The 24,917-nt window shown below is 43.2% G+C and overlaps 7 protein-coding genes across 7 annotated transcripts; 4 read left to right on the forward strand and 3 right to left on the reverse strand.

Moving 5' to 3' along the window:
• The first annotated feature begins 1,197 nt into the window (after window positions 1-1,197).
• Window positions 1,198-2,230, forward strand: LOC108148241 (pupal cuticle protein Edg-84A). Its single transcript, XM_017275157.2, has 2 exons — window positions 1,198-1,596; window positions 1,661-2,230. Exons 1-2 carry the CDS (start codon window positions 1,585-1,587, stop codon window positions 2,213-2,215), a joined length of 567 nt encoding a protein of 188 aa, XP_017130646.1. The 5' UTR covers window positions 1,198-1,584; the 3' UTR covers window positions 2,216-2,230.
• Window positions 2,231-3,387: 1,157 nt separating this feature from the next.
• LOC108148324 (larval cuticle protein A2B) lies at window positions 3,388-4,292 on the forward strand. The gene is made up of 2 exons (XM_017275315.1): window positions 3,388-3,495; window positions 3,636-4,292. Exons 1-2 carry the CDS (start codon window positions 3,484-3,486, stop codon window positions 4,200-4,202), a joined length of 579 nt encoding a protein of 192 aa, XP_017130804.1. The 5' UTR covers window positions 3,388-3,483; the 3' UTR covers window positions 4,203-4,292.
• Window positions 4,293-6,525: 2,233 nt separating this feature from the next.
• Window positions 6,526-7,225, reverse strand: LOC108148325 (larval cuticle protein A2B). The gene is given in 3 exon segments (XM_017275316.2): window positions 6,526-6,958; window positions 6,961-7,089; window positions 7,154-7,225. Coding segments are annotated over 3 exon segments (489 nt in total). The 5' UTR covers window positions 7,166-7,225; the 3' UTR covers window positions 6,526-6,610.
• Window positions 7,226-8,529: 1,304 nt separating this feature from the next.
• Window positions 8,530-9,396, reverse strand: LOC108148322 (larval cuticle protein A2B). Its single transcript, XM_017275313.1, has 2 exons — window positions 9,332-9,396; window positions 8,530-9,206 (listed from the first exon to the last, which is right to left on the reverse strand). Exons 1-2 carry the CDS (start codon window positions 9,341-9,343, stop codon window positions 8,607-8,609), a joined length of 612 nt encoding a protein of 203 aa, XP_017130802.1. The 5' UTR covers window positions 9,344-9,396; the 3' UTR covers window positions 8,530-8,606.
• A 1,042-nt stretch (window positions 9,397-10,438) lies between these two features.
• LOC108148323 (larval cuticle protein A2B) lies at window positions 10,439-11,286 on the forward strand. The gene is made up of 2 exons (XM_017275314.1): window positions 10,439-10,541; window positions 10,613-11,286. Exons 1-2 carry the CDS (start codon window positions 10,530-10,532, stop codon window positions 11,198-11,200), a joined length of 600 nt encoding a protein of 199 aa, XP_017130803.1. The 5' UTR covers window positions 10,439-10,529; the 3' UTR covers window positions 11,201-11,286.
• A 1,863-nt stretch (window positions 11,287-13,149) lies between these two features.
• On the reverse strand, window positions 13,150-21,710 carry LOC108148319. The gene is made up of 4 exons (XM_017275310.2): window positions 21,629-21,710; window positions 20,830-21,555; window positions 14,039-14,152; window positions 13,150-13,973 (listed from the first exon to the last, which is right to left on the reverse strand). The coding sequence occupies exons 1-4, from the start codon at window positions 21,638-21,640 to the stop codon at window positions 13,302-13,304; spliced, it is 1,524 nt and encodes a 507-aa protein (XP_017130799.2). The 5' UTR covers window positions 21,641-21,710; the 3' UTR covers window positions 13,150-13,301.
• A 1,037-nt stretch (window positions 21,711-22,747) lies between these two features.
• Window positions 22,748-24,022, forward strand: LOC108148320 (cuticle protein-like). Its single transcript, XM_017275311.2, has 3 exons — window positions 22,748-23,000; window positions 23,068-23,197; window positions 23,252-24,022. Exons 1-3 carry the CDS (start codon window positions 22,748-22,750, stop codon window positions 23,934-23,936), a joined length of 1,068 nt encoding a protein of 355 aa, XP_017130800.2. The 3' UTR covers window positions 23,937-24,022.
• Window positions 24,023-24,917: the final 895 nt, after the last annotated feature.

Genomic DNA, 24,917 nt, shown 5'->3' on the forward strand with positions numbered 1-24,917 from the left:
GGCGGCCAATCGGAGCAGACTTCTATGGAACAGCCCCCTACTCGAATATTCTTTATAAAATAACAGTCTACCCTTGTTTCCCTTTGCGAAATACGATTTCTGCACAACGCAGCTGAACAGGATAATAGAAGTAATGGTTAGGCATCGGTTTTTATTGTTGATTGGCAGGCTTTGGGGGAAAGGCGGACTCGCAGCTTAGGTAGGTTTTATGATAAGAGTAAAAAAATTAATTAAAAATTTATTTCATTTCTTTCATACCCAAGACTCCGTAATAATTTTATTTGCTAAACCTGTGTATTATATCCAAATCCATGTAGTAATTGTTCCTATATTAATATATTTTTCTTGTTTAAATGAAAATGTTCCCTACATTGATATGAAATTAAATGTAATCAAAATAAGTGTGTCACTCCAACAAAATATTTGAAACTGAGTTAATATAAAACCTTTTTATCTGAAAATCAAAGTTATGCGTCTAGCACCACCTATAGTTCAAATTCAAACCACAAAAATAAACACTTGCATACTTTTCGGCGGGTTTTATCGCAATTTGTGTTGCATGAAGATTTAACCAACGCATTTATGGCGGGATTTCAAATAATATAATAAGGAAGTACAACTGCGGTTCATCCTCCTTTTGCATTTAAATATGATCCCACAATTTTCTAGGAAGAGCTTTTATGTTGTGACATTGATCCGTTGGAATAAGTAAGCATCTAGCCAGCCTTTTAGATTATTGGTTACTTGTAGTCTGCATACGCATACTATAAACAGCTGCAGAATTTTAAATCTGGTGGGTTGGTCTGATCATAAAATAACTACATTTGGCTAGAGAATCCAACTTACTTGAAATTTAATATACTGATTTAGAATCCGAAGTATTGTTAGAAAATTAGTTAAATTATATAGATAATCTGGCTTTTAAGATTAATCACCTCAGTTTTGAACAGAAAGAATATTTGACGACAGTATTAAGTCTCCGCTTATTGTAATAACTGGGAAAAAGGTCTAAAAATATAAAAATAAAAACTTTTGCGACTATCTTCCAAAAACGTTTTACAAACATTTATTTCTAGAGTTGGGGGCGCTGTATCCGACTTATGGTTTGTCTGCAACTTAAATTGGTCTTTCTAGTCATATTTCCCTTAGATTTCTAAAAACGATGAATCGAAAAATTAATATTGGAATGGCTGTAAATAGAAACACAGTAATGGGTTATCAAATTTGACAATGTTATGTTGTTCTCAAATCTAACCTAATGAGAGTTCAGCTATAAGCCTGATAAAAATGGAATATGACTTCAATATAAATATGGAAGGAGCCAATACCTCGAATGTAGGAGAAAAACGGTCTGAAAACCTGTCGATTGTCTGACAAACTTGTTGGGGCACCTGAACGTCAATTAGGCGGTCTAGAAAGAGACTGGTCTGGAGGTCCCTGCGATGACCTTGCTCAGATCCAGATGCAGGCCACTGTGGCATTGGGTCAATGAGCAGCCAGTTGGCTATAAAAGCCGATGTCCAGACTGAAGTGGACTTGTGTTAAATCAGCAATCGACAGGAGCAATCCTACTGCACAAAAAGCATGTTAAATAAAGTAAGCTTCAATTTGCTCTAAATGCATCACAAGATCTTTACTTATGTCATCTGACCGATTACAGGTTGTATTGTTTTTGGCCCTTCTTGGCCTGACTCAAGCTGGTTTGCTGCCCGCAAAACCTTCCGGAAGTGAGGACACCTTTGATAATCATCCGCACTACTCCTTTAACTATGATGTTCAGGATCCAGAGACCGGAGATGTGAAGTCGCAATCGGAGTCCCGGGATGGGGATGTGGTCCATGGTCAGTACTCCGTCAATGATGCCGATGGTTACAGGCGGACTGTGGACTACACCGCCGACGATGTGCGTGGCTTCAATGCGGTTGTGCGGCGGGAACCACTTTCCAGTGCCGCATTGGTGGTGAAGCCAAAAGCCCCCGTTGTGGCCCCCAAAGTTCAGTTCCAGCCGCTGAAGAAGTTGCCAGCTCTGAAACCCCTCTCTCAGGCATCGGCGGTTGTGCATCGATCCTACGCACCACTGATCCAGCATGCCCCAGTGACCCATGTGGTGCACCACTCTGCTCCAGCGCACTCCTTCGTCTCCCACCATGTGCCACTGCTGAAGACCTCCTTGCACCACACCCATCACCCCCATGCCATCTCTTATGTGTTTTAGAATCGGCTCTTCAATTGCGACTATACAGTATCTGAATAAAATACGTTAATTTGAACGGCTTAGCTTTGATTCCATTGCATAGACATAGACATAGACATAGCCTTAATACGATTGCCAAATATTGCTGAGGTAATTATCTAATTAAAGGACAATTATTTCCATTTTAGGTCATTAGAAAATATAAAATCTACATTTTTTAAAATGCTTTACAGAAAGTATGAATACAGATCATAACTTACTAATTTATATTTAAAACTAAGTATTTCCATTGTGGCTTTATTTTTAATTCATCTTAAAATATTTAAAGTTTTTTTAAGTGTTTATAAAAATTGGCCTTCAATCAAAACTGTTCAGTTTAAAACAAAGACCATGTTAACGAGCAACTTGTTGATTAGGTCTTATCGCTTGATAAAACATACAAAAATCAAACAATCAAAATAATAACATGTAAGAACATAAAAAATCGTGTCACACACTCAATCCATTATTAAATTTTTAGCAAGAATGCCGCCAAAACATCCGCAATAAGTGCTCTTTGTTGGGCGGGCATTCGGAAGTACAGCACTAGACATAAGCCCGAAATCCAATTAGCGTTCAACTGGAGCGACAGCCACCGAAATAGACGTTTAAGGTCGCTGGGTGGGGGTGTCCGAGCTAATGAAATCGGAAATCGGTATGGGTGAGGTGAGCAGGCTGCAAGTGCAGAGTCAATTTGAAAAACCGTTGTTATGCATTTGCGCATGCGCTGCATACGATATGGCTGCTATTAGTGAGCGAGCACTTTTCGAAAGCGCAAACAAATGCGCAAACAGTGATCATCATTACCATCGTGATTGATTCGGGTTGTGGGTATGGGGGGTTTCTGGGGCAGAGCTGTACTGGATCCATAGTGCACGTTCGGGTATGCGACTTCTGAGGCCAATATTAATTCGCCTGCCCGCTCAAGTGCGATTCAATCAAGAAGGCATTATGCTCGCCGCGGCTTTGTCACCGCTCAGCCTTGGCAGCGTGCCGCCCACAAACCCCTACCCCCCTCCCTCTACCCCACACCCCTCCCCGTACGGCTCCAGCAACAACCGCTTCTAGTCTTGAGCGTCGCGCATTTTGATATGGTCGTCGTTGTTTTGTGACGCAAGTGCACACCACTGACATCGAACCCGGGCAGAGTGCCATCGAGGCGGTATATAAGCCCCAGTTGGACGCTGTTCAAATCAGTTCACCACCAATTTCGGTATCTAGAGCAACCAAACCAACCCAAGCAACCAAAAATGGCATTCAAAGTAAGGACAAAGTTCTAAAGTGCAAACGAAGTGAAAGTGAAATCAACAAGATACATTTCTCTGTGCAATCTAAGTTCAATTTAATATAGTTAAAGATGTCGGGTTTTAAGTTTGCAAATTAATGAATTCCACCCTTGCAGTTCACCATTCTTTTCGCCGCCTGCATCGCCGTGGCCAGCGCTGGCCTCATTCCCGCCGCAGCTCCTCTGGCCGCCGTGGCCCAGGTGGAGGAGTACGACCCCCATCCCCAGTACACCTACGGCTATGACGTGAAGGACGCCATCTCCGGGGACTCCAAGACCCAGGTGGAGAGCCGCGACGGCGACATTGTGCAGGGCCAGTACTCGCTGAATGACGCCGATGGTTACCGCCGCATCGTGGACTACACCGCCGATCCCATCAACGGATTCAACGCAGTGGTGCGCCGTGAGCCTTTGGTGGCCGCCGTTGCCGCCGCTCCCGCTGCCGTCGTGGCCGCTCCCGCTCCAGTTGTCCGTGCCGCCGTCGCCGCCCCAGTGGTTCGTGCCGCCCCCCTGACCGCCGCCTATGCCGCCGCTCCCGCACCCCTGGCCTACGCCGCCGCTCCTGCTCCCCTCGCCTACGCCGCTGCCCCAGCGCCCGTTGTCAAGGCCGCTCCCCTGGTCGCCGCTGGACCCGCCATCGTCAAGACCCAGTTCGCTTCGCCTCTTATCTCGTACGCCTATTAGGGTACCCGAACCCAAGGAATAGGCCACCACGACCCGATAATTGCCGTTAGTTGTTATTGAATAAAAGGATGAGATCTAATTGAATGGAAATCCAGTTGGTTTTATATCATTGGGAAGGTTGGATCTTCAATTATTGAACCTATCTTAGAACATTTGATGGCTAATTATCATCAGCTATTTTTCCACCTTCAATGTGCGGAGAAATAGTAAAAGGATATGTGTGGTCTAATTACATACAATTTAAGTTTGTTTTGTATTATTGGGAAAGACTTATCTTTATTAATTGTGCCCATGAGCCCAAATTTAAGAAGATACCTTAAAATAAATTACAAATCCTCAAGACTTACAGTCGTCCGATCGCACTATCGTCTAAAATCGCAGGAATAAGAGTCCAAAACTCGACAACTTTTATTTCATTATTATTAAGGGAATGAAAATGTCTATATTTTCTATTATTATGGATGTAGGTTATGGACTTTTTACCTTCCCAACGAAATATTGATATATTTTTTTAATTTGTTGTTTGCTTATATTTGTATCTCTTCACTGGTTACTAAATGTTATTCGATAAATCTTTTGAATCTATTTCAGTGTGTCTCGATATTACAACAAAAAAATGTTTTGAATTGGACTTATTTTAATCTAAAGCAGAAAACAGTAAAAGATAAAACTTGTTTTTACAAAATAAATAATAAATGTTTTTACTTTTGTTTGTTGAAATTGACATATTCCTTAATATTTACAACATTAGATATTTGTTCAGAATGACAAAAACTTAATTTTTAAATAATTCTGACCCTAATGTCTAAAATAGGGTTAGGTTTTCGTGTTTGGTATAAAATTGTAAATTTGTTTATTTTTCGTTGTCGTTGTTTCCATTTCGATTGAATTGTTCTTCGATGTGAGAAGACAACCAGCTCTTGTTTTAAAATGTCTCACAATTATCATTCACTAAGCCACACCAGGAAGTTTTCAATGTTAATTCCCTTCTGGCTTGTTAAAACAGAAAGTGTTGTTCACTTTCACTCTCCCACGACCGTTTTCAAGGCCGCCACTGAAGAAAGAATGCACAAAAAAGAGACAGCTACTGACAAAATAGCACTTAGCGTCACAAAAAGGCAACAATGAAACAATGTCGCATAATTGGACAGCGAAGCCGCGGTCCAACACGTCCAAGAACGCACGAAATGTGCGACAAAGGGGCAGGGGCAGGGGAAGGGGCAGGGGCAATGCCAGAAGCGTTTACACCGGGCCAATGTAAGGTCCATAAAATAGTTCCAGCGAATATAAATTCAAAGAGGGAAGCCCCAAAAGCCGTTTACTCATTCATGGAGCCCGTGTAAACTGGGCTTAAGCGAGGTGGCCGTCCGTCTGGTCTGGTTTTCAATGCGACACGAGCTTGGTTGTAATTCGCCTGGTTAACTTTATGGGCCTCGCCGCGAGTTGCGCATGCGCATTGGCATTAAAATCTGATGTACTTCCATGCTAAACATGGGAATGGAAATGGAAATGGGTAGCGAAGTCCGTTCGCTCCAACGGTAATTAACAATGCCAACTGACTTTGACCTTAACCCTCGCCGTCCGTTGTCCGCTGTCCGTTGTCCGTTGTCCGCCGTCCTCTTCGAAAGTACCTTGGCATATTTGCACTTGTCCGCGTTGGAAAGGCGGTCGGTCAGATAAGGGAAACGATTCGGCGGACCCAATAATGTCGCGTAAATCATTCTCAGGCAGGCCCCGAAAAAATGCAGAGAGACCTGGCGAAAGGTTTCTGGCCGCACCAAAGCTGCAACTTAACTGACCTTAACTGGTTTCCAAGATCGGACCGCATTACATGCATTAAATTCAATAAGCCTTCGACGCAGATGGTTTTATTGAAATGTTCCGATCGATGCGTTTTTCATTCCGATCGGATGTCTACCCCAATTTTCGTTGATTGGTGTAAAATGGGTCGAACGCGAACGCCCGATCACTTTGGGCCTTAATGACTTATTACTGCCTGAAAATTGATTACAAAATGCATATGCTTGAGAGAGCTTCAAGAAGAGCCAAGGTAACGCGTAATAATCACTTCCATTGACGTTTATTGGGTGGGATTAGGGTAACTGCCGTCTTGCTTAAGCACGTCTTAACTTGTATGACGAAGGCTACAAAAAGAACTAGATTTTATTTGTGTTTCATAATAAAGTTCAGCTGTATATATTTTCCTCATATGCACATATGTGCAGTTCTTTTTATTTGCCTCTTAAAAGGTTTTAAGTACTTACAGCCAAATAATTAAAAATGTTGTTAATAATATTCCGCCCAAAATCTAAACAAAATCGCATTCTTTGTTTCTTTGAGCTTACAAATATTCAACAATTTATTGATCTACAACGGATTCCACAAATCTGAAAGGGAGCTTGGGCGGCTTAGTGGTGCTGATGGTAGGCCACTGGCAGTGGGGCAGCAGCAACGGGCAGAGCCACGGGAGCCACGGTCTTCACCACGGTCTTCACATGTTCCAGGGGCACGCGGTTGACGACGGCATTGAATCCGTTGACCGGATCGGAGGTGTACTGCACGATGCGCTTGAAGCCATCGGAATCGATCAGGGAGTACTCTCCGCGGACCACATCGCCGTCGCGCTCCTCCACCTGGCTCTTGGAGTCCCCGGAGAGGGAGTCCTGCACATCGTAGGCGAACTTGTACTGGGGATGAGGGTCGTACTCCTCGGCGGCCTTGGCCAGGACGGGCTGGGCATGGGCCACGGCAACGGGGGGCGTGGGCCACGGCGACGGGGGGCGGGGGCGTGGGCGTAGGTGGCCACGGCTGGGGCGGCGTGGTACACCTGCTGGACGGGCAGAACACCGGCACTCACGGCCGAAACGAAGGCGAGAACAGCGAAGAACTGCGGGGAAAAAGGATCAGTAAGTACTGATCGGGGATCAGGAGGTCCTCTCAGGACCGCTCACCTTGAAGGCCATGGCTCTGGGTTTGGAAGTGGGCTTGTCGGTTATCCGTTAACTGCTGCGAAGACAGAGAAGATGTGGAATGATTTACTGGTCCACGAGCAGTGCTTTTTATACCCACTCAAAGAGGGCAAAAAGCAAAACGCGAATAACGAATTGAAATTGATTAATTCGCTGCTGGGCAAAATTATTTTTGTCACTTTTCGTATCATATTTTTTACATTTATTATTGTATTATTGCTATGCTATTTACCTTATTAATTTATCGACTGGAAAAGGGGCAATTACAACTGCCCACGCCGCCAGCAAGATATACGTATACATACATTTATGCAATTCGTGGAGATATGCAAAAGTGTTGCGGCTTAGTGTCATAGGAGAGACCCTCGGGTTTTGGTACCCGGCTGTCTGTCTGTCTGTCCCTCCGCGGACTTTTCGCGGATCAGCCGCTTTCACTATTCTGCCTTGAGTTGTATATTATGTTACCAACACAAACTGTTAAGAGCAGACAGCTTACTTTGATTAGAGAGTGCGTGGAACTGACCTACACTGCTGACTTGTTGGAATAGGAGTCACTATTTAAGAATTTAGGATATTTAAATTGAAAGTTATAACGAAAGCTTAACTAACTTTCGGTTTAGGAATGGATCCGAATCTACAATTTTAGAAAACGAGATATACTCATAGAAAATAATTAAGTTAATAAAATGTTGCTCGATCGTTCCAATGGAATCTATAGGATATACTTAGTCTTCCGATCAGGAAGATTTACCAACATGATCAGTGTAGACAGCATAAAGCCAACAGTATGACAAAATATGTATATATATGGCAGATATAGGATACAGTCAACCATATTAATTCAAATCTCAGAGAAAAGTCCTCCTTTTACAAGCCCGTTTGAAAATTTGTATTTTTATTGTTTATTGTTTAATGTTTTACTACATCACTTAGCGTGTGCCACTGGCATCAAATAGGCCCAATGAGTTAGACATCCTCTCAAAATTAGCTGAGAACTGGTGATATGGAATTTTGTCTTTCAAAAGGGGACTCTATATAATTTCGAACCAATAGTTCGTACTCAGAACCCAAAAAGCATTTACATATCCTCAAAGTCTTAAAAAAAATCGAGGTTAGGCTTGTCGAAAGTTTAATCCAAAAATTTAAAAAAATCATACTGTTCCAGAATTAGTTTACATAATTGAGATTGAAAAGTTGTATAGTTTCGGTATGAGGAATAAGTAGTCAAAAAAGTGTTAAGTTGCCCCAAAAGTTATTCCTTACCACTAAATTCCTTTACAAGTAAGGCGTTTTATAGTTTGCCGCCCTTTGTTGGGCGCGTAGAAAACCCAAAAATTTCAAATAAAAATTAATAATAATTAACATAACAAATCACATTTTATTATCATAGAAACAAAACAACAGATTGCATTAATTGCGGTCGCATCCTCAGTATTTACAAGTTGGCGATGGTGTAAGCGGGGGCGGTGTACCGCAGGGGTGTGGCATAAGCAGCGGTACGCAGAACAGGGGCAGGAGCAGCCACCGCCAGGGGGGCAGAGCGGACGAAGGGCGTGGCAACTGCCAGGGGAGCGGACTTGATCAGGGGAGCGGCGACGGCCAGGGGAGCGGAGCGGACAATGGGAGCTGGTGCGGCCAGTGCGACGGGAGCGGCGGCCTTGACCAGCGGAGCGGCAACCTTAACCACCGGCTCGGCGGCCACAACGGCGGCCAGGGGTTCACGACGGACGACGGCGTTGAATCCGTTGACGGGATCGGCGGTATAGGTCACGGTGCGTCTGAAGCCATCGGCGTCGATAAGGGAGTACTCTCCGCGAACGATGTCCCCATCGCGCTCCTCCACGTGTCCCTTGTTGTCGCCGGACAGAGTGTCCTGCACGTCGTAGCTGTACGAGTACTGGGGATGCGGATCCACCTCCTCGAGCTCGACGGTCTTGGCCAGAACGGGTACCGGAGCAGGAGCCACTGCCACCGGAGCAGCGGTTCTCAGCACGGCGCCATGGGCCACGGCGAACAGAGCCAAAGCGATAACGATCTGAAGGATAAACATTAAAACATCCTTTAGGATCTATTTCAAGATTTTGAATTTTAAGCAGGATTTCGGTTCTGTATGCACTGGTAATCCTCGGGAAGGCTTATTCTCCAACTGGTCACACAAACCTTTACTGCCATTGTTGAGTGGATGATTTTGATTAACTGCTGCTGTCTTGGGCTAAAGCCAAACACTGAATGTCTGACCCAGTGTGGGCCATGGGATTTTATACGCTACTTGGTGACATTGATGACACCTAATTGGAATTCATTTTTGGCGCATCACCTCGAACGCCGCTGGTGGCTTGTAAAAATAGTCACGCACCTTCTTCAGTTCTGCCCAATTGAAAGTGTTCGATTGAAATACCCAGCTGCACTTGATTACGCCAAGCCAATTTTAATTACCATTTTCTTAGAAGTGTCTGCTATTTTATTATTTATTCAATTAGTTTTTTCACAAACTCGATCAAATACCGATCAACGTACAATATATTGCCAAATCTTAAGCTTAATTGCATTTTCTTGAACTAGTTTGGTAAACGTATATAATTTAAGTATTCAGCATAAGATACTTCTAGGGATGAAAATTGCAATGCATTTTTAGCAAAAATAATACCGTTTTTAAGACAATTTTATGCTTATATTAAATTTATTTTATAATATTTATATTTAATATTTTTAATTTGACAAAAATTATTGGAAAAAACGCAGGTAAAACTTTAATTTATGATAACTGCCAAATAGTAACTGCCAAATTACCTAACATTTTAAACTAGGACTTATTTATGCTTATGAATATTTGAAGAAAAAGTTTAAAATATTACATAAAAAAACAATTTCTAAATATTATTATTTATTAGTATTAATATTGCAAAAGGAATAATTTAACTTATAATTTTTTGCATGCCGTAATAAAAAAAATTAAAAGTTAATTTGTTTTTAAGCCAGTCATTTATTAGTTCATTAACTGTTTCGTGAACCAACTGGTTTCGGCCAATGCGCATGCTTTTCGTATCTCTTGGGTAAATTGAATTTATTTTAATGACAAAACACAAAGATACAAAGATTGAGCACGGCTTCAATGCTACACTTTTCCCCTCTCCACACACGTTTAGCATAAATGAATTGCACTAATTACGCCAAGAGCGTGGCCAACCGGCAATAGCAACTCAATTCAACCGGCAATTCAACGGCAACGCCAGCTGAAGAAATTACTCCATCTGAGTATATAAGCGAAGTGTTGGCCCAGTAGCCCTCACAGTTCACTTCGCCTCCCAGCAACCAACAGCAGCAGCAGCAGCCACCAAACCAAACCAAAACATTCAACATGGCATTCAAGGTTGGCCCCGAGGATTTAGCCCCGCCCAAATGCCCAGATCCCCCAGATCCTAATCTCCATCCCTCTTGCAGTTCATCGCCCTCTTCGCCCTGATCGCCGCCGCCAGCGCCGGAGTTCTGCCCGTCCAGCAGGTGTACCACGCCGCCCCTGCCGTGGCCACCTACGCCCACGCCCCCGTCGCCGTGGCTCACGCCCAGCCCGTCCTGGCCAAGGCCGCCGAGGAGTACGACCCCCATCCCCAGTACAAGTACGCCTACGATGTGCAGGACTCCCTCTCCGGGGACTCTAAGAGCCAGGTGGAGGAGCGCGACGGCGATGTGGTCCGCGGAGAGTACTCCCTGATCGACGCCGATGGCTACAAGAGGACCGTGCAGTACACCGCCGACCCCATCAACGGATTCAACGCCGTGGTGAACCGTGAGCCCCTGGTCAAGGCCGTCGCCGTGGCCCCAGTTGTGAAGACCGTCGCCGCTCCCGTCGCCCACTACGCCGCCGCCCCCGTGGCTCACTATGCCGCCCCAGCTGTTGTCAAGACCGTGGCCCCTGTTGCCCACTATGCTGCCCCCGCTGTGGTCAAGACCGTGGCTCCAGTAGCTCACTATGCCGCCCCCGCTACCTACACCTCCTACGCCGCCCCTGCTGTTGCCTACCACCACTAAGAACTGCCATTCCACATTGCCCCAGCCCTTATTGTTATAGTTTTACGATTGTCCCTGCAAATACACACATATTATTGATATACAAATTTTTTGTTTTTGATTTATCCGTAGCAGTGGGTCCAATGAAAGGGTATTAAATAATTTACATAATAAAAAAAAATATTTAACTAACTAAGTAGCTCAGTAGAAAGCGATTGAAACAGTTACAAATTTTATTAAAATATAACTGAGACCTTGGGAAAGAAGTTAAAATTTTTAAGGATGAAGAAAAAGAACAAATTTGAAAATTAAGCAATCCATCAAACCAATCCATCAATAACAAATGATATTAGCTGGATATTAAAATGAATCTCTTATGGTGAGCAGGCTTTTTCATTTTATGAAGAAGTTTCTCTTCAATAAAACTTACATATTATTTATTACATATTTTAATAGTGCGTTGAATCAATATGCTACCCTTTTTGCTTTTGCCTATAAGTATTTTGTTTTTGCAAATTATTAAATACTAAAAATTATTTCTGGTACCCTATAGAAATATTTTACCTAATTATTTCTTAAATTTAAACAAGAATCGACACTTTGTTCAAAATTTATGTAACTAAAAATTGTCTAGAAAAAACGAATATTTCAGCTGTTGAGAAGATTTTAAAGATAAACAGAACTTTTAAAGTGGCATACGTTTTTAAAAGTATTCTTTTAATTTGGCAAAAACAGAATGGTCGTGTCTTTTCATTTATAATTTTAATATTTTTTGAAATCTTATACCACACTGGGTCATTTTCCGTTGTTATCAAATTTTGGTTACTTATTTCGATAATTTCAATGTAATCCACGGTGGGCATCGGCCACTGCCGAGGCTGTCGATCATTATCCCCCCCAGTGCCAGCACTCAACCTCAGCCGTTGCCGTTGCCAAAGCCAAGCCCCAACCGAACAACCCAGCTGGCCAACAAAGAGGAGCGAAAGGCCAAGAGGTCTGGCTAATGTGGTTGCGTTAGACCTTTGTGTGGGAAATGTGGAGCAAATTATGTCTTGCCCGGCAATTGGACACACATATTTGGGGCCCGCGTCAGCGTCAGAGCCTGTATATATTAGCCGGACTTGATACCAGCAGATATGTCCCAAGTTACTTGAGATTCAATTTGTGTGCGACATTAAAATTGCAAAAAGTGCGATTGTTGCTACCGGATATTTTGGCCTGCCCGAAAACCGGTCTCGATTTACCCCTCTCCACTGAAGTGCGAAAATCGAGCACGGGCAAATATTCGCGTTGAATTGCTCACGCTAATCATGACCAATCGGGAAACACTAGCCAAGTGCCTAAAATGTAGATCTCACAGTTCATGAAATTAATGCCAATTGTTCTCTTTGCACGCACTTTAAATTGTCCGGGGTTTTGCCAAACAACTTTGATCGGTAAGCTTGCTTAAGATGGATATTGGAGAATGTAATCCCAAGAGAACGTGAGCCGATATGAAAACACTCCTAATCAGGTTAGCTTAGGGGCTTTGGACGTGGAGTAATGCGAATCATTAATTGGAGCATTTGTGTCTTTTAATAATTTGGCATTGCCTTGGCCTTGACATTCCACTGGCTGAGCTGCGAAGGCTTGTGGTAAAATTGTATTTAAACATTGAAGCAAATGATTTTGTATTTCAAATGATTTTTCAAGAAAATGTTTAAAAAAATATTCAATTTTAGGCAATATTAAGGTTAAAATTTATTTAAATATTACAATTATAGTACCCACTAATTATAGCAGCTTTATTTTGAATATACAATATAATAAGTAAAAGAAGTTGGCTTAAACACCGTTTTCTTAATGGCTCGATATGTTTGCTCCTGTCCCTGAGTTATTTTACAAAATAATCTTTTGTAACCGAATAGTTTCTGAAATTAAGACATTTTCCAGGTATCCTCTGCAATGCTTTGCAGAAACAAAAGCTTTTGTTTATATAGGTATTTGAAAATTTTATTGAAAATATTTACATTGGGGTTAAAACTAATCAACATAACTAGATTAATGGGCTAAATGAGTTATCGTAGTGGGATGTATGCGGGATAATACTTTCGCTTGTCAGGTGATCTGCGGTGGGAGCCCCTTACTGGTGGTGGTAGTACTCGTGACCCTCGTGGGCGGCCTGCGAGTGGGCGGGGGACTCGTAGCTGGCGTAGTGGTGCTGCTGGTGATCCTGTTCCTGGGGCTGCTCGGCCTGGTGGTTGGTGTAGGCAGGGGCGGTGTAGGCGGGGGCGGTGTAGGCGGGGGCGGCATAGGTGGGGGCCACATAGGCATGAGTGGGGGCGGGGGCAGCGTAGCTCTTGATCACGGCAGCGGGGGCGGCAGGGGCGTGGTGGTATTGAACAGGCACCGCCGGAGCAGCAGCCACCACCTTGTGATGCACATGGGCCAGGGGTTCGCGGTGGACGACGGCATTGAATCCGTTGACAGAGTCGGCGGTGTACTTCACCGTGCGGCGGAAGCCATCGGCATCATCCAGCGAGTACTCGCCCTGGACCACATCGCCATCCCTGGACTCCACCTGGCTCTTTGAGTCCCCGGACAGGGCGTCTTGCACATCGTAGGCGAAGTTGTACTTGGGATGGGGATCGTCGGGATACACCTCGTGGCCGTGGGGATGGATCTCGTGCTGCTTCTGGTAGATCACATGCTGCGGCTGGTGGGCCTGGTACAGCTGGGGCTGCTGTTCGTGGTGCTCCACAGGGATAATTCCCGCGGAGACGGCGGCCAGGCAGCAGGAAACCAGAGCAATGAGCTGGATACAAAAAATGTATATTAGGCCCTGTTGCCAAGGTGGGAGTTACATCAGCTTTGGCTTACCTTGAAAGCCATTTTGCGAGTGTTTGAGGTTAGTGGGCGAATTGCAGAGCGAAAGAAGCGAGACTTTGTCCTCCTTCTGTGGAGTTCGTGGTTTGAATAATAATTGAACTGCCGCTGCATTTGTATTTATAGACGAAAATTTCGTTGGCCTTACATCTCTGGGCCATTGTCTCTCCGCCGGCCTTTCTTTTACTTTTTCACTCGTGGTGGTGGCTTACAAAAATCACTTCGATCGTAATTCATTTGCATGCCTCCCGCTCCGTCAATCGGTAGATTTACCCAAAATGATTTGCACCCACGAGTCACACCCATTTCGCTATTGTTATGAATGGGAGACGGACGTACGAATAAGCGGACAAAGCAACCAAAGTCGTTACAAACAAAAGACTTAAGCGAGCAACTCGCCGCGGATCAGCGGTTTCAAGATAGGCGGATTGGGGATTCGTGGTTTCGGGGCACACTCAAGACATGTAAGTAACCCAATAAATCGCCGCTTGATCGATGAACAGCATTGCACTTGACACAAGCGCACACATTTGGAAAAAAATAGAGAAATACAGTGAGAGACACACCTCCTCCTCCATCCGCCCCATGGTAAATGACCCAAAAAAGATGCCCGATCACCCCACATGGATACATGGACAAGTAACGTTTGAGCTTTCAGGTTGAAGCTTTTTGCTCTCAGCTTTACAGCTATAATTGTGGCATTGGTAAGTGCTCAATCATGGTCAAAACGGGCAGGAAAGTGACTCAACCAGCTGCCAAATGATGTAATAAAATATTTAGCGGGGGCTGGCATCGAAAGAATTTCGTCTGAAGGTCGTCCCACAAGTAATGAAAGTGGTTAAATGGTCTAAATAAATGCTACCAACAGGGTATGTTCAAAATGTTTATTTTAATTGAGCTAATAATGAACGGATATATCTTAAGAATTCACAAAGGAATAAAGTTAAACTAAAGCTATTTGAATTGCATAATGCATGTGTAGTTATAGCATTTTAAGAAATCATTTTTGGAAAAGAAAAAAAACATAGATATAAATGATGGCCATGTATACTCAAATATCTATAACAAATTAATAGTTCATGAAAATGCTAAGGCACTAATCTTAACTTAAAAGTGATTAAAAAACATTTTCTTGTTTCTTTAAATACAACACAGTACTAAGTATAAATCTAAGATTCAAAGACCGCTTGAGGCCGATTTAATGTGCTATTCATTTTCGATTTCAATTCAAAGCAATTAATTTTAGTTTATTTTCGTTTCACTTTCAATCAAACGATTTAATTAGCAAATTTGTTTCTTGCCATTGTTGTGCAAAAGGTCCGAGCTCATTACCCGACAATCGAGCATTGAGACTAGAAATAAAAATAACGATCTAAATCTTGTCTGACGTGCGTCTGGCCGCAAGTCAAACCAGTTCCTGTTCACTCCTATTCCACCAAGTCATCGTTGGATTGAAAATAGGTGCTTTAATTAAAAGGGAAAAAGCCGGCAACTTAGATCCGTTAGAAACAAACTGAAAAAGCAGCAACCGGAAGCCAGTCGCCTACGTGCTAAGTCACACACTTTTATAAATAAAATTGTTTTCGTTTATTTACCAACAAACTTCTAGCTACATTAGACTGGAATAATGTGATGATCAACATCGAATTTTTATATCAGGATATATCATATAGATATCAATTCTTTTGAAAATATTTGTGTTTAACTATCTACGTTTTTTCAAGAAACAAAGATTCCTTGAAATAAATTTCACGTCAGGCATAAACAAAATTTGAAAAATCTATCGCTTGTTTATTCAAAAATTAACACTTAGATTTGTATAACCAGAAATCTTCGAAATATCCATGTCTTTTCAACTGTAGACATTTTTAAGGACTCCTACAAATAAATTGATTAGTTCCTCAAGTCATTATAATAATTATGTATTTTAAGAAAATGTAATTTTATCTGATAGATCGACACTTATGTTTAAATAAGATTAAAGTTTAGTTAAAAACGGCAAATAGCTTGCAGTCCTCAACGCAACCTAACAACTCATAACAACTTTGTAATAAACTTTACCTTAGGCTCTTTAAACAAAAAATGGTGGTGGTTCAACATTATTGCAATGTTTTCGTAAGTCCGCATACGCAAGTAAATCGTTAAATAAAAACAAGAAAGGAAGCAAACTTCGGAAAGCCGAAGTTCATATACCCTTGCAGCTATTGCCATGGGAGCTTTAATGTTATAGTCGTCCGTTTTTATGAAATTATAGACTTATAATAATTTTTTCATTTATTTTTCCGATTGTTCCTACGCTATAGTCGTCCGATCTGGCTCGTTCCGACTTATGTACTACCTGCAATAGAAAGACAACTTTTGGGAAAGTTTCATGCAGATATCTTTATAGATGAGAGACTAGTTTGCGTGGAAACGGACGGACAGACGGACGGACATACGACATGGCTAGATCGACTCTCCTAGTGATGCTGATAAAAAATGCATACATTCTTTATAGGTTCGGAAATGTCTCCTTCACTGCGCTGCAAGCTTCTGACTGAAATTATAATATCCTCTGCAAGGGCATACAAAATTACCAAAAACCTTCAGTTTTAACTATTCTGAAAAAAATTCGATTTCAAAATGGCATATCTTTAACGTATTGGGGCTTCAGTCTCTAAAACTCTGCGTTTAAAAATTGGTTTGTAATTTCTGGTCAACTTTTTGTCATTTTTATGATTAACACCTTCCTAATAATACAAAAAAATCGACTTTGTAGAAAAGTGACCAAAAACCTGCAGTTTTAAATCCATAACTTGTATTTCACGCATCCGATTTCAAAGTTGTATATCTTCAAAGACTTGTTGTTTAATCTTCTAAAATTTGCATTTAAATTCTGTTTTGAAAGTTTGGGTTGATATTTTTACGAAATTAAATTCCGAAAAAAAACTATTTTAAAAAAGGTACCCAACACCTTCAGTTTTAATTCCATAACTTTTCTTCTAAACATCCAATTTCAAAATGGCACAGACGGACATGGCTAGATCCTAGTGATGCTGATCAAGAATATATATACTTTATAGGGTCGGAGATATCTTCTTCACTGCGTTGCAAACTTCTGACAGAAACTGTAATACCCTCTGCAAGGGTATAAAAATATGAAATTGGATGCTTACATTTAAATTAAACGCCTCGGAAATTATTTTCTTTCTCTAAATGTTTGTTTTTATTTACACGAAGAGAACTGTAAAAAAGATTTAGCTATAGCGATACCATAAATAATGAATGAAAGGGGCTCATCCCTGTCTAGGCAGCTCCCTGAGTAATAGTTCACCAACCGTCGGACCTTCGGCAAGCGGTAGATCCTTGAACGTACAAATGGTATGCAAGAACATATATTTTATTTTATTAGAGAAAGTGCCGACATTCATGCTTCATTTGCAGAGTTTTTCGGGCGCAGTCGGCAGACGGCATTTTCGCAGCTTTCCCCAGAGAAAACTCACCCGCCTCGGCCTCATTCGTCAACCAGCATTTTGGGTTTTGCCTGTCAACGTTTTAAGGTATTTGTGAGAGAGGTGCTGGACCAGGACAACTAAGCCACATGATGCCAATGCCGTCCTATGTCGTCCTATGTCGTCGACTACGCACATTTCTGACAGAAGCGGTGAAAATTTAAGATTGATCACCGTGCCGAGTGTTTGCTGGAAATTGGTTGAGCTGTTTGGGTGTCCGGATGTCGATGTCGAGTGCCGGCTAAAACCTAAATAATGTCTGCCCGCAGCAGAATGCGTATCCCCCGAAGGATAGGCCAGACCGAAGGAAGAGGGGGTAGCCGTCAGGTTGGTTTAATTTAATTAGCAGACCACTCCACCGAGCGGACACCCCTGACCAGGCACATTTCCAGCTGGGAGGTCAATGCTGCTGCGTTGAATTAAAAAATTCCAACGGAACGAATTTGTATTGAAAATAATAAAAGTAATCACTTCAGTAGCCTGCTGACCGTCAACGGCGGCTAACTCGAAGACATTGCCACTATTGGACAACTGTTGAAAAAACCTCTCTTAATTACAATTTAGTTTGCTTAATTTCTGAGGGAAACAGAAACACTCGAGCACTTGAACACTTGAGCACCGGCATTTGTTTGGCTTAATCATCGGCGAGCGCAATTTACCAAGGGTTAAGCTGGAAATAGTTTATGTGAATTACAATGCGAAGTAAACGCTGTCCAGCCGGCGACTCGAATAATGCCAATTAAACTTGCACAGAAACCAGTTCACTTACCGTTTTCTTCAGGTCTCATTTTTTGGCAGTAGCCACTACACCATCAGCAACAGCACCTGACGACCACCTTTGAAATCTGCTGACTGTTTGCTGGATATCTGGTATATGGTATCTGGTATCTGGTGGCAATCGGCTCACATACGGTGCCACAGTAATAGTTTATAGGCTTTGCTGCCGGGCCTGACCTTGATACACATAAATTATTGTTCGCACTGCGGCCTTTCTTGTAAGATAATAACGAAATATTTGTGTCCATTTGTTGAACTATTTTTAAGATCACACTGCAAAGTAAAAGTCAAGGGAGGTGACCAGCGAAGCATTAGCTAAGGGTGTGTCAAGGATCGTTATATTTGATGCTTTATACCAAAAATTACAAAATTCTCGGAACAAGTTTTAATGCTCCATAAGCCTATGCAAACTCTTTCATACAGAACAATGTTTGTTTACCAATCGAAGTTTATTAAGACAGCTTATACGTTGGGAAACTATTTTATAGCAGTACATTTTTAATCAGATAAATTTTCATTTCGGTAACCATTCTAGAAAAGTTCCTATTCGTCATCCTTATAACCGGATCAAATACTTTATACGCCCAGGAAAAACAAACACTTGATTGGATTTTTCGCTTTTTTTGGTAGCCTATTGTTGTTTTTTGTTTATTGTTTACACCTAAACTTAAACTCAAATGTAAATTTTGTCCAAAGGGCCGAGACGACGTTTGGTGGGTGATGGATGGATGGGTGGTGGATGGCTGAAGTGCGGTGTTGTGCGGCCTTCCAACGATTCAATGTTCCGTGATGAGTGCCAATAGGTGTTCTGGCCAGGTGCAAGCCCAGATAGAGCCGTAGCTTTTGGTTTTTGGACGGGTCCGGGCTGTCATTATTGACAACTGGATGTTGATTTGGGATGTGGAAACTACATCATTGTCATTTTTGTGCTATTAATTTTAGTAAACAGCTGCCAGGCTGATACACAGAAGATAAAACCTGCAAGAAACTGAGATTATTATTAAGCAGCTAAGGAAAAGCAAAGGTGCGCACAATTTATGCAAATACGTATACAAGATCTTTGTTCACAGTATGGCAAATACTTTTCCTTAGTTTTCTTTATTGGGCTATCAACTATGTTGATACCAACCAACATTGTTAACATTATTTTCTTGAGCTGTGCAATTCTTTGATTTACCTCAACATATCTGCCATAAGGGGTCTGCATGCAGGCTGAATCCTGAAGAACGGTATCCAAAGACGAGTTTTTAATAGTTTTATTGGTCTAACTGACCCCAAGGCGCGATCGCAAGCTGCTCCTGATCCTGAACCTCTCGGACTCAACACAAAACACTGAATGAGCCAACTAGGAGCCCCTGGCCACTATTTATACGAATGCCGGGGATCGAAAGCCTGTTTACCCCTGTCGAGGTTCGACGATCCTTCAACTCACTTCATCGGGTTGTTTTCTGGCTTTTTCCCCAGCTCCCTTTGTTTTTCTTGGGCTTGTGCTTTCTGTTTTTGTCCGGTTGCATTGTCAGTTCGCATTGTTGTTGGCTGCTCTCTGGATGATAATGACGATGGTGAAGTTGAGAAGGGTTTCGGTTGCGTATCGACGACGAGAAGCACCCAAAATCAGAAATCTTCCACTTGATTAGTCGGACTTTGGCTTTGGAAAAGGGTGATGTCGAGGGAAGCAGTTGGCTAGCTGAGATTACGGACAGAGTCTGACCTTGAAGGGCCCCTCCAGAACTTTGAGTTCAGCGTCCAGAAGTGTTCTGTAGAACAAACAACAGGTGTGCGCTGTCTAGCCCCAGATTCTGCACTAGTAGAGCAGAGTGCTGTGGGAAAATGCAGCACCGAACTAGAAACAAACTGATTTTAGGTTTTCAGCTCCCCCGATGAGTTGTAAGACCATTTATCACCCGGCAAGCAGAGTCATGACCCCATAATTTCCGTTTTATATTACAAAAATCAACAACAAAGGGACTCTCTGTGCCTTGCGGTAGACGAGTCCTTCCATTCAAATGGAAATGACCGACACAAAGCCCAGGCAGACAAACAGACAGACAAACAGACAGACAGACAGACAGAGGGATTGTGATCAGGATCCGTATGGGTATCGGAATCATCAAGCAGGCCAACGCAGTTCGTTGCCCTGGGAGCATCCTTAAAGGATCGCGAAACAAAAGTCCAGACTGCACCACTCGCATTGCATTGCTCTAAGACTGCAGAAATCCGTTGGCGAGGATTGCTCCTATGATGTCTGTGAACTTTTTCGCAAGCTAAACAGGCACAGAACTCGTTCGCAAAACAAGCACATAAATAATGCAAACCAGATCAGGACAATGTGAACGACCTCTGAGGGTCCTTTGCGAGAAATCTCCTTCTCAATAAACATCTCAAAACACTCTTGCTTTCATGATATGTCTACATACGTGTATGCATTTTTTTATTGCTGCTGTCAATAAATAAATGTACAGTAATAATAAAGCCAACAATTCTATGTACAACGTCGATTTCAGCCAGGACTTAGTGGTGGTAGGCCACGGCGGGAGCCGAGTACGAGGTGTAGGTGGCAGCTGGGGCGGCATAGTGGGCTGGGGCGGCATAGGAGGCGTAGGCAGCGGGGGCGGCGTAGTGGGCCACTGGAGCCACAGTCTTCACCACAGCGGGGGCAGCATAGTGAGCAACTGGAGCCACAGTCTTCACCACAGCGGGGGCAGCATAGTGAGCCACTGGCGCCACGGTCTTGACCACAGCAGGGGCGGCGTAGGAGGTGTAGGCAGCGGGGGCGGCATAGTGAGCCACTGGAGCCACGGTCTTCACAACGGCAGGGGCGGCATAGTGGGCAACGGGAGCGGCGATGGTCTTCACCACAGCAGGGGCAACGGCGACGGCCTTGACCAGGGGCTCACGGTTCACCACGGCGTTGAATCCGTTGATGGGGTCGGCGGTGTACTGGACGGTCCTCTTGTAGCCATCGGCGTCGATCAGGGAGTACTCTCCGCGGACCACATCGCCGTCGCGCTCCTCCACCTGTCCCTTGTTGTCGCCGGTCAGCTTGTCGTCCACTCCGTACGAGAAGCGGTACTGGGGATGGGGATCGTACTCCTCGGCGGCCTTGACCACGACCTTCTGGGCCACGGCCACGGGGGCGTGGGCGTAGGTGGCCACTGCTGGGGCGGCGTGGTACACCTGGGGGGCGGCGATGGGGGCGTAACCGGCGCTGGCCACGGCGACGAAGGCGAGGGCGAAGACAAACTGAAAGGTATGAGCGTTAGGTCGGCATCCAAATGTTTGCAGGTGATCCCGGATTCCCGCTGAGGTGACTCACCTTGAAGGCCATTTTGCTGGGAGTGCTGATTGGTAGTTCTTTACAGAAGTGAACTGGATCAGCGAATGATACTTTTCTGGGCCTGATCGACAACTTTTATAGTAAATCAAGCTGCCAGCTCTGCTCGGCTTTGGCCCAATCCGCTGGCAGCGAGCGTTATTTTCGCGGTGACAGCGAAATATATTTAATGTTTCTCGACTGCGATTGTTGTCGGGCAATAACTTGTACTTCCTGTTCGTGGCGCTAAGCTCTGTGGGTGTGCAAATGCTCTTGACCGCAGATTCTAACCCGTCTGCGCCAGAGGAGTGAAAGATCTCCGGCGAAAGGTGTGATTCAAAAGAAAAGGGCTTGGTCCGGCTGAATGTTTGTCTAATTATTTGACTAGATCGCCCGATTGTACTGGTTTAATAATTTGTTACTTTTATTCCATTAGAAGAGTAAGCAAACATTTCAGTTAGCTTGTTTTTCGTATCTTTGATCCATGTTCTGAACGTAAGCTCTTTTATAATCTTCTTAGGATTTGCGTAATACTCTTTAGATTAAATGATTATAACCCAAACGGTTTTTTAATCTTGTATACGTTATGTAACTTTGAAAATTTGTTGTTCGTTTTCGAAGAAGGTTGAACAAACTTTTTATTTATGGACTGCAAAAAAAAATATATATATTTTGAGAATTTCACGAAGTTGTATGCTCTTTTAGCCGGCGTTAATAAATATTCACATTAATTAATCATTATTTTTTAAAATACTGAAACATTTAAATTATCAACCTAAAAGGTCTTTTAAATAATTATTTATTTCTTTGTTATTGTTTTTAAAATCTACTTTTAATTTAAAATCACACTTTTTAATATTTAAAAACAAAGTATATTTCTAAATTTTAAATTGAAATTTATCAGGCTCACCACAGTATGAACTATTTTATTTTATTTTACTTAAGAATATGTTCGTCGCTTTCGATTACAAATATGAATATGTAATTTCAGAATGAGGTTACCTCAATTACTTTATAAATTTGATTTACTGGTGATTCAATCTTTTACATGTCGAATTTACAGAATCACTCTTTCATTCCAATTATATAAGACACATTTCGGCACTTACGCAATCCGCGGAAATGAAGGCCACCCAGCATTATCACACATCCCCAATCCCATCCTTTGAAGATCTGCGATTAATTGGAGCGACTATTAGCAGATGCAATCATTTCACAACTACCATTTCGTACGTGGGCACCTGGCAGCAGGGAAATCCCGCCGAATCCTTTCTAAATAATTGGACTGCACTCTGCATTCGACAACCGCGTCTCCTCCCTTGGCCCTCTGCCGACTTCTCGGCCAGCGTCGAAGTCGAGTTGACTTCGCAGAGCGGTGACTTCGCGCTAATTCGGAGCATGATATTCAGAAGGCCAAGCGTAAGCACCTTACCTCACCTGAGCCGAAAGTGCAAGCGCGGGCTATAAAACCGCGGGCCAGGCCAGAAGCCACATCATTCAGCCCCCAGCACCGTTTCTGCAAAGAACTAACCCACAAACCAAAAAAAATAAACTCCTAAAATGGCATTCAAGGTGAGCCTACATCACATCCTTTATCCCAGCCAGACTAACCAATCCCTCTTCCAGTTCGTCTTCGCCCTCGCCTTCGTTGCCGTGGCCAGCGCCGGTTACGCCCCCATCGCCGCCCCCCCAGGTGTACCACGCCGCCCCAGCGGTGGCCACCTACGCCCACGCCCCCGTGGCCGTGGCCCAGAAGGTCGTGGTCAAGGCCGCCGAGGAGTACGACCCCCATCCCCAGTACCGCTTCTCGTACGGAGTCGACGACAAGCTGACCGGCGACAACAAGGGACAGGTGGAGGAGCGCGACGGCGATGTGGTCCGCGGAGAGTACTCCCTGATCGACGCCGATGGCTACAAGAGGACCGTCCAGTACACCGCCGACCCCATCAACGGATTCAACGCCGTGGTGAACCGTGAGCCCCTGGTCAAGGCCGTCGCCGTTGCCCCTGCTGTGGTGAAGACCATCGCCGCTCCCGTTGCCCACTATGCCGCCCCTGCCGTTGTGAAGACCGTGGCTCCAGTGGCTCACTATGCCGCCCCCGCTGCCTACACCTCCTACGCCGCCCCTGCCGTGGTCAAGACCTTGGCACCAGTGGCTCACTATGCTGCCCCCGCTGTGGTCAAGACCGTGGCTCCAGTTGCTCACTATGCCGCCCCTGCTGTGGTGAAGACTGTGGCTCCAGTGGCCCACTACGCCGCCCCCGCTACCTACACTTCGTACGCCGCCCCTGCTGTCGCCTACCACCACTAAGAACTGCCATGCCCCATTAGCACAGCCCCTTATTGTTATAGTTTTACGAACGACCCCTAAAAATAAACATATATTCGTCATTTAAATAGTGTATTTCACTCGTATCCGGCTCTAAGGATAAATTTTGCCTGGTGCAAATTTCCTTTCAAGTTTCAGATACAATTTAATTATTTTTGGTTTATGAGGGCTCAAGTCAAGTTGGTGTGTGGCCAATTAACTGAATTCGGCGGCGACATTGAAATTCCAAATTTTGAGTTTTAAACACTAATTGAATTTTTTCTTTCAATCGTTCCATTCCATTTAGTGCTCCATTTGCTACACCCGCTACGATTCGATTCAGCTCTGGAAATTGACCAACCCTATCAGCGAATAATAAATCATAATCGGATCGATGTGAAGTAAGTATGCTTATATTATATAAGTATGTCACGGATATACCTATGGCAATTTTAGATTTGTGGCTTTAGCACGTGGTCGGTTGGCTTCCGGTTGCTTTTTTGCCAAGTCTCAACTTCTGTCTAACGGATCTGAGTTGCGGGCTTTCCTAATTTGTATTTATATTCCCATTCATGAATCCACCATGACGCGCTAGAATGCATGTCATTCGAAACTGGTTTGTCTAGCTGTCAGACTCAGTTAAATCGTTTATTGTTGTAATCTCTTTGTAAACATAAACAAATTAAATGAAATTGGCATTAACTTCACATTCTTTTTAATGTTGTTTAATTAAATTTAAAAAAAATTTTAAATTTGTTGCAGTTATTTATTGGTTTAAAAATTTGGTCAATGCTTGACTGGAAAGCAATGGATTTTCGTTAATTTGGGTATTTTCATATGAATAAATTACTTATATGAGCTCTTTTATAATTTTTATTACATAAAAGACCACAGTTAGTTTTTAAGAAGTTGACTTTCTGGAGTTTAATTGCTTGCTTAAATATGGCGTTTATTTTTTTGATATTTTATATAAAAATTAAAAAC

The sequence above is a fragment of the Drosophila elegans genome, unplaced genomic scaffold (genome assembly GCF_018152505.1).
Source record: "Drosophila elegans isolate 14027-0461.03 unplaced genomic scaffold, ASM1815250v1 contig_476, whole genome shotgun sequence".
NCBI classification, from domain to species: domain Eukaryota; kingdom Metazoa; phylum Arthropoda; class Insecta; order Diptera; family Drosophilidae; genus Drosophila; species Drosophila elegans.

Bases quoted from the DNA above. Each gene is read 5' to 3' on its own strand.
- LOC108148319 (XM_017275310.2), bottom strand. The intron at 14,153-20,829 runs CACTAAGTCCTG...ATACAAATGCAG, and splicing joins CTCCCGCCGTGGCCTACCAC to CGGCAGTTCAATTATTATTC. The intron at 13,974-14,038 runs GTAAGCCAAAGC...TTTTGTATCCAG, and splicing joins CTCGCAAAATGGCTTTCAAG to CTCATTGCTCTGGTTTCCTG.
- LOC108148320 (XM_017275311.2), top strand. From the start codon at position 22,748: ATGAAGGCCACCCAGCATTATCACACATCCCCAATCCCATCCTTTGAA. The intron at 23,001-23,067 runs GTGACTTCGCGC...ACCTCACCTGAG, and splicing joins CGAGTTGACTTCGCAGAGCG to CCGAAAGTGCAAGCGCGGGC. The intron at 23,198-23,251 runs GTGAGCCTACAT...TCCCTCTTCCAG, and splicing joins CTCCTAAAATGGCATTCAAG to TTCGTCTTCGCCCTCGCCTT.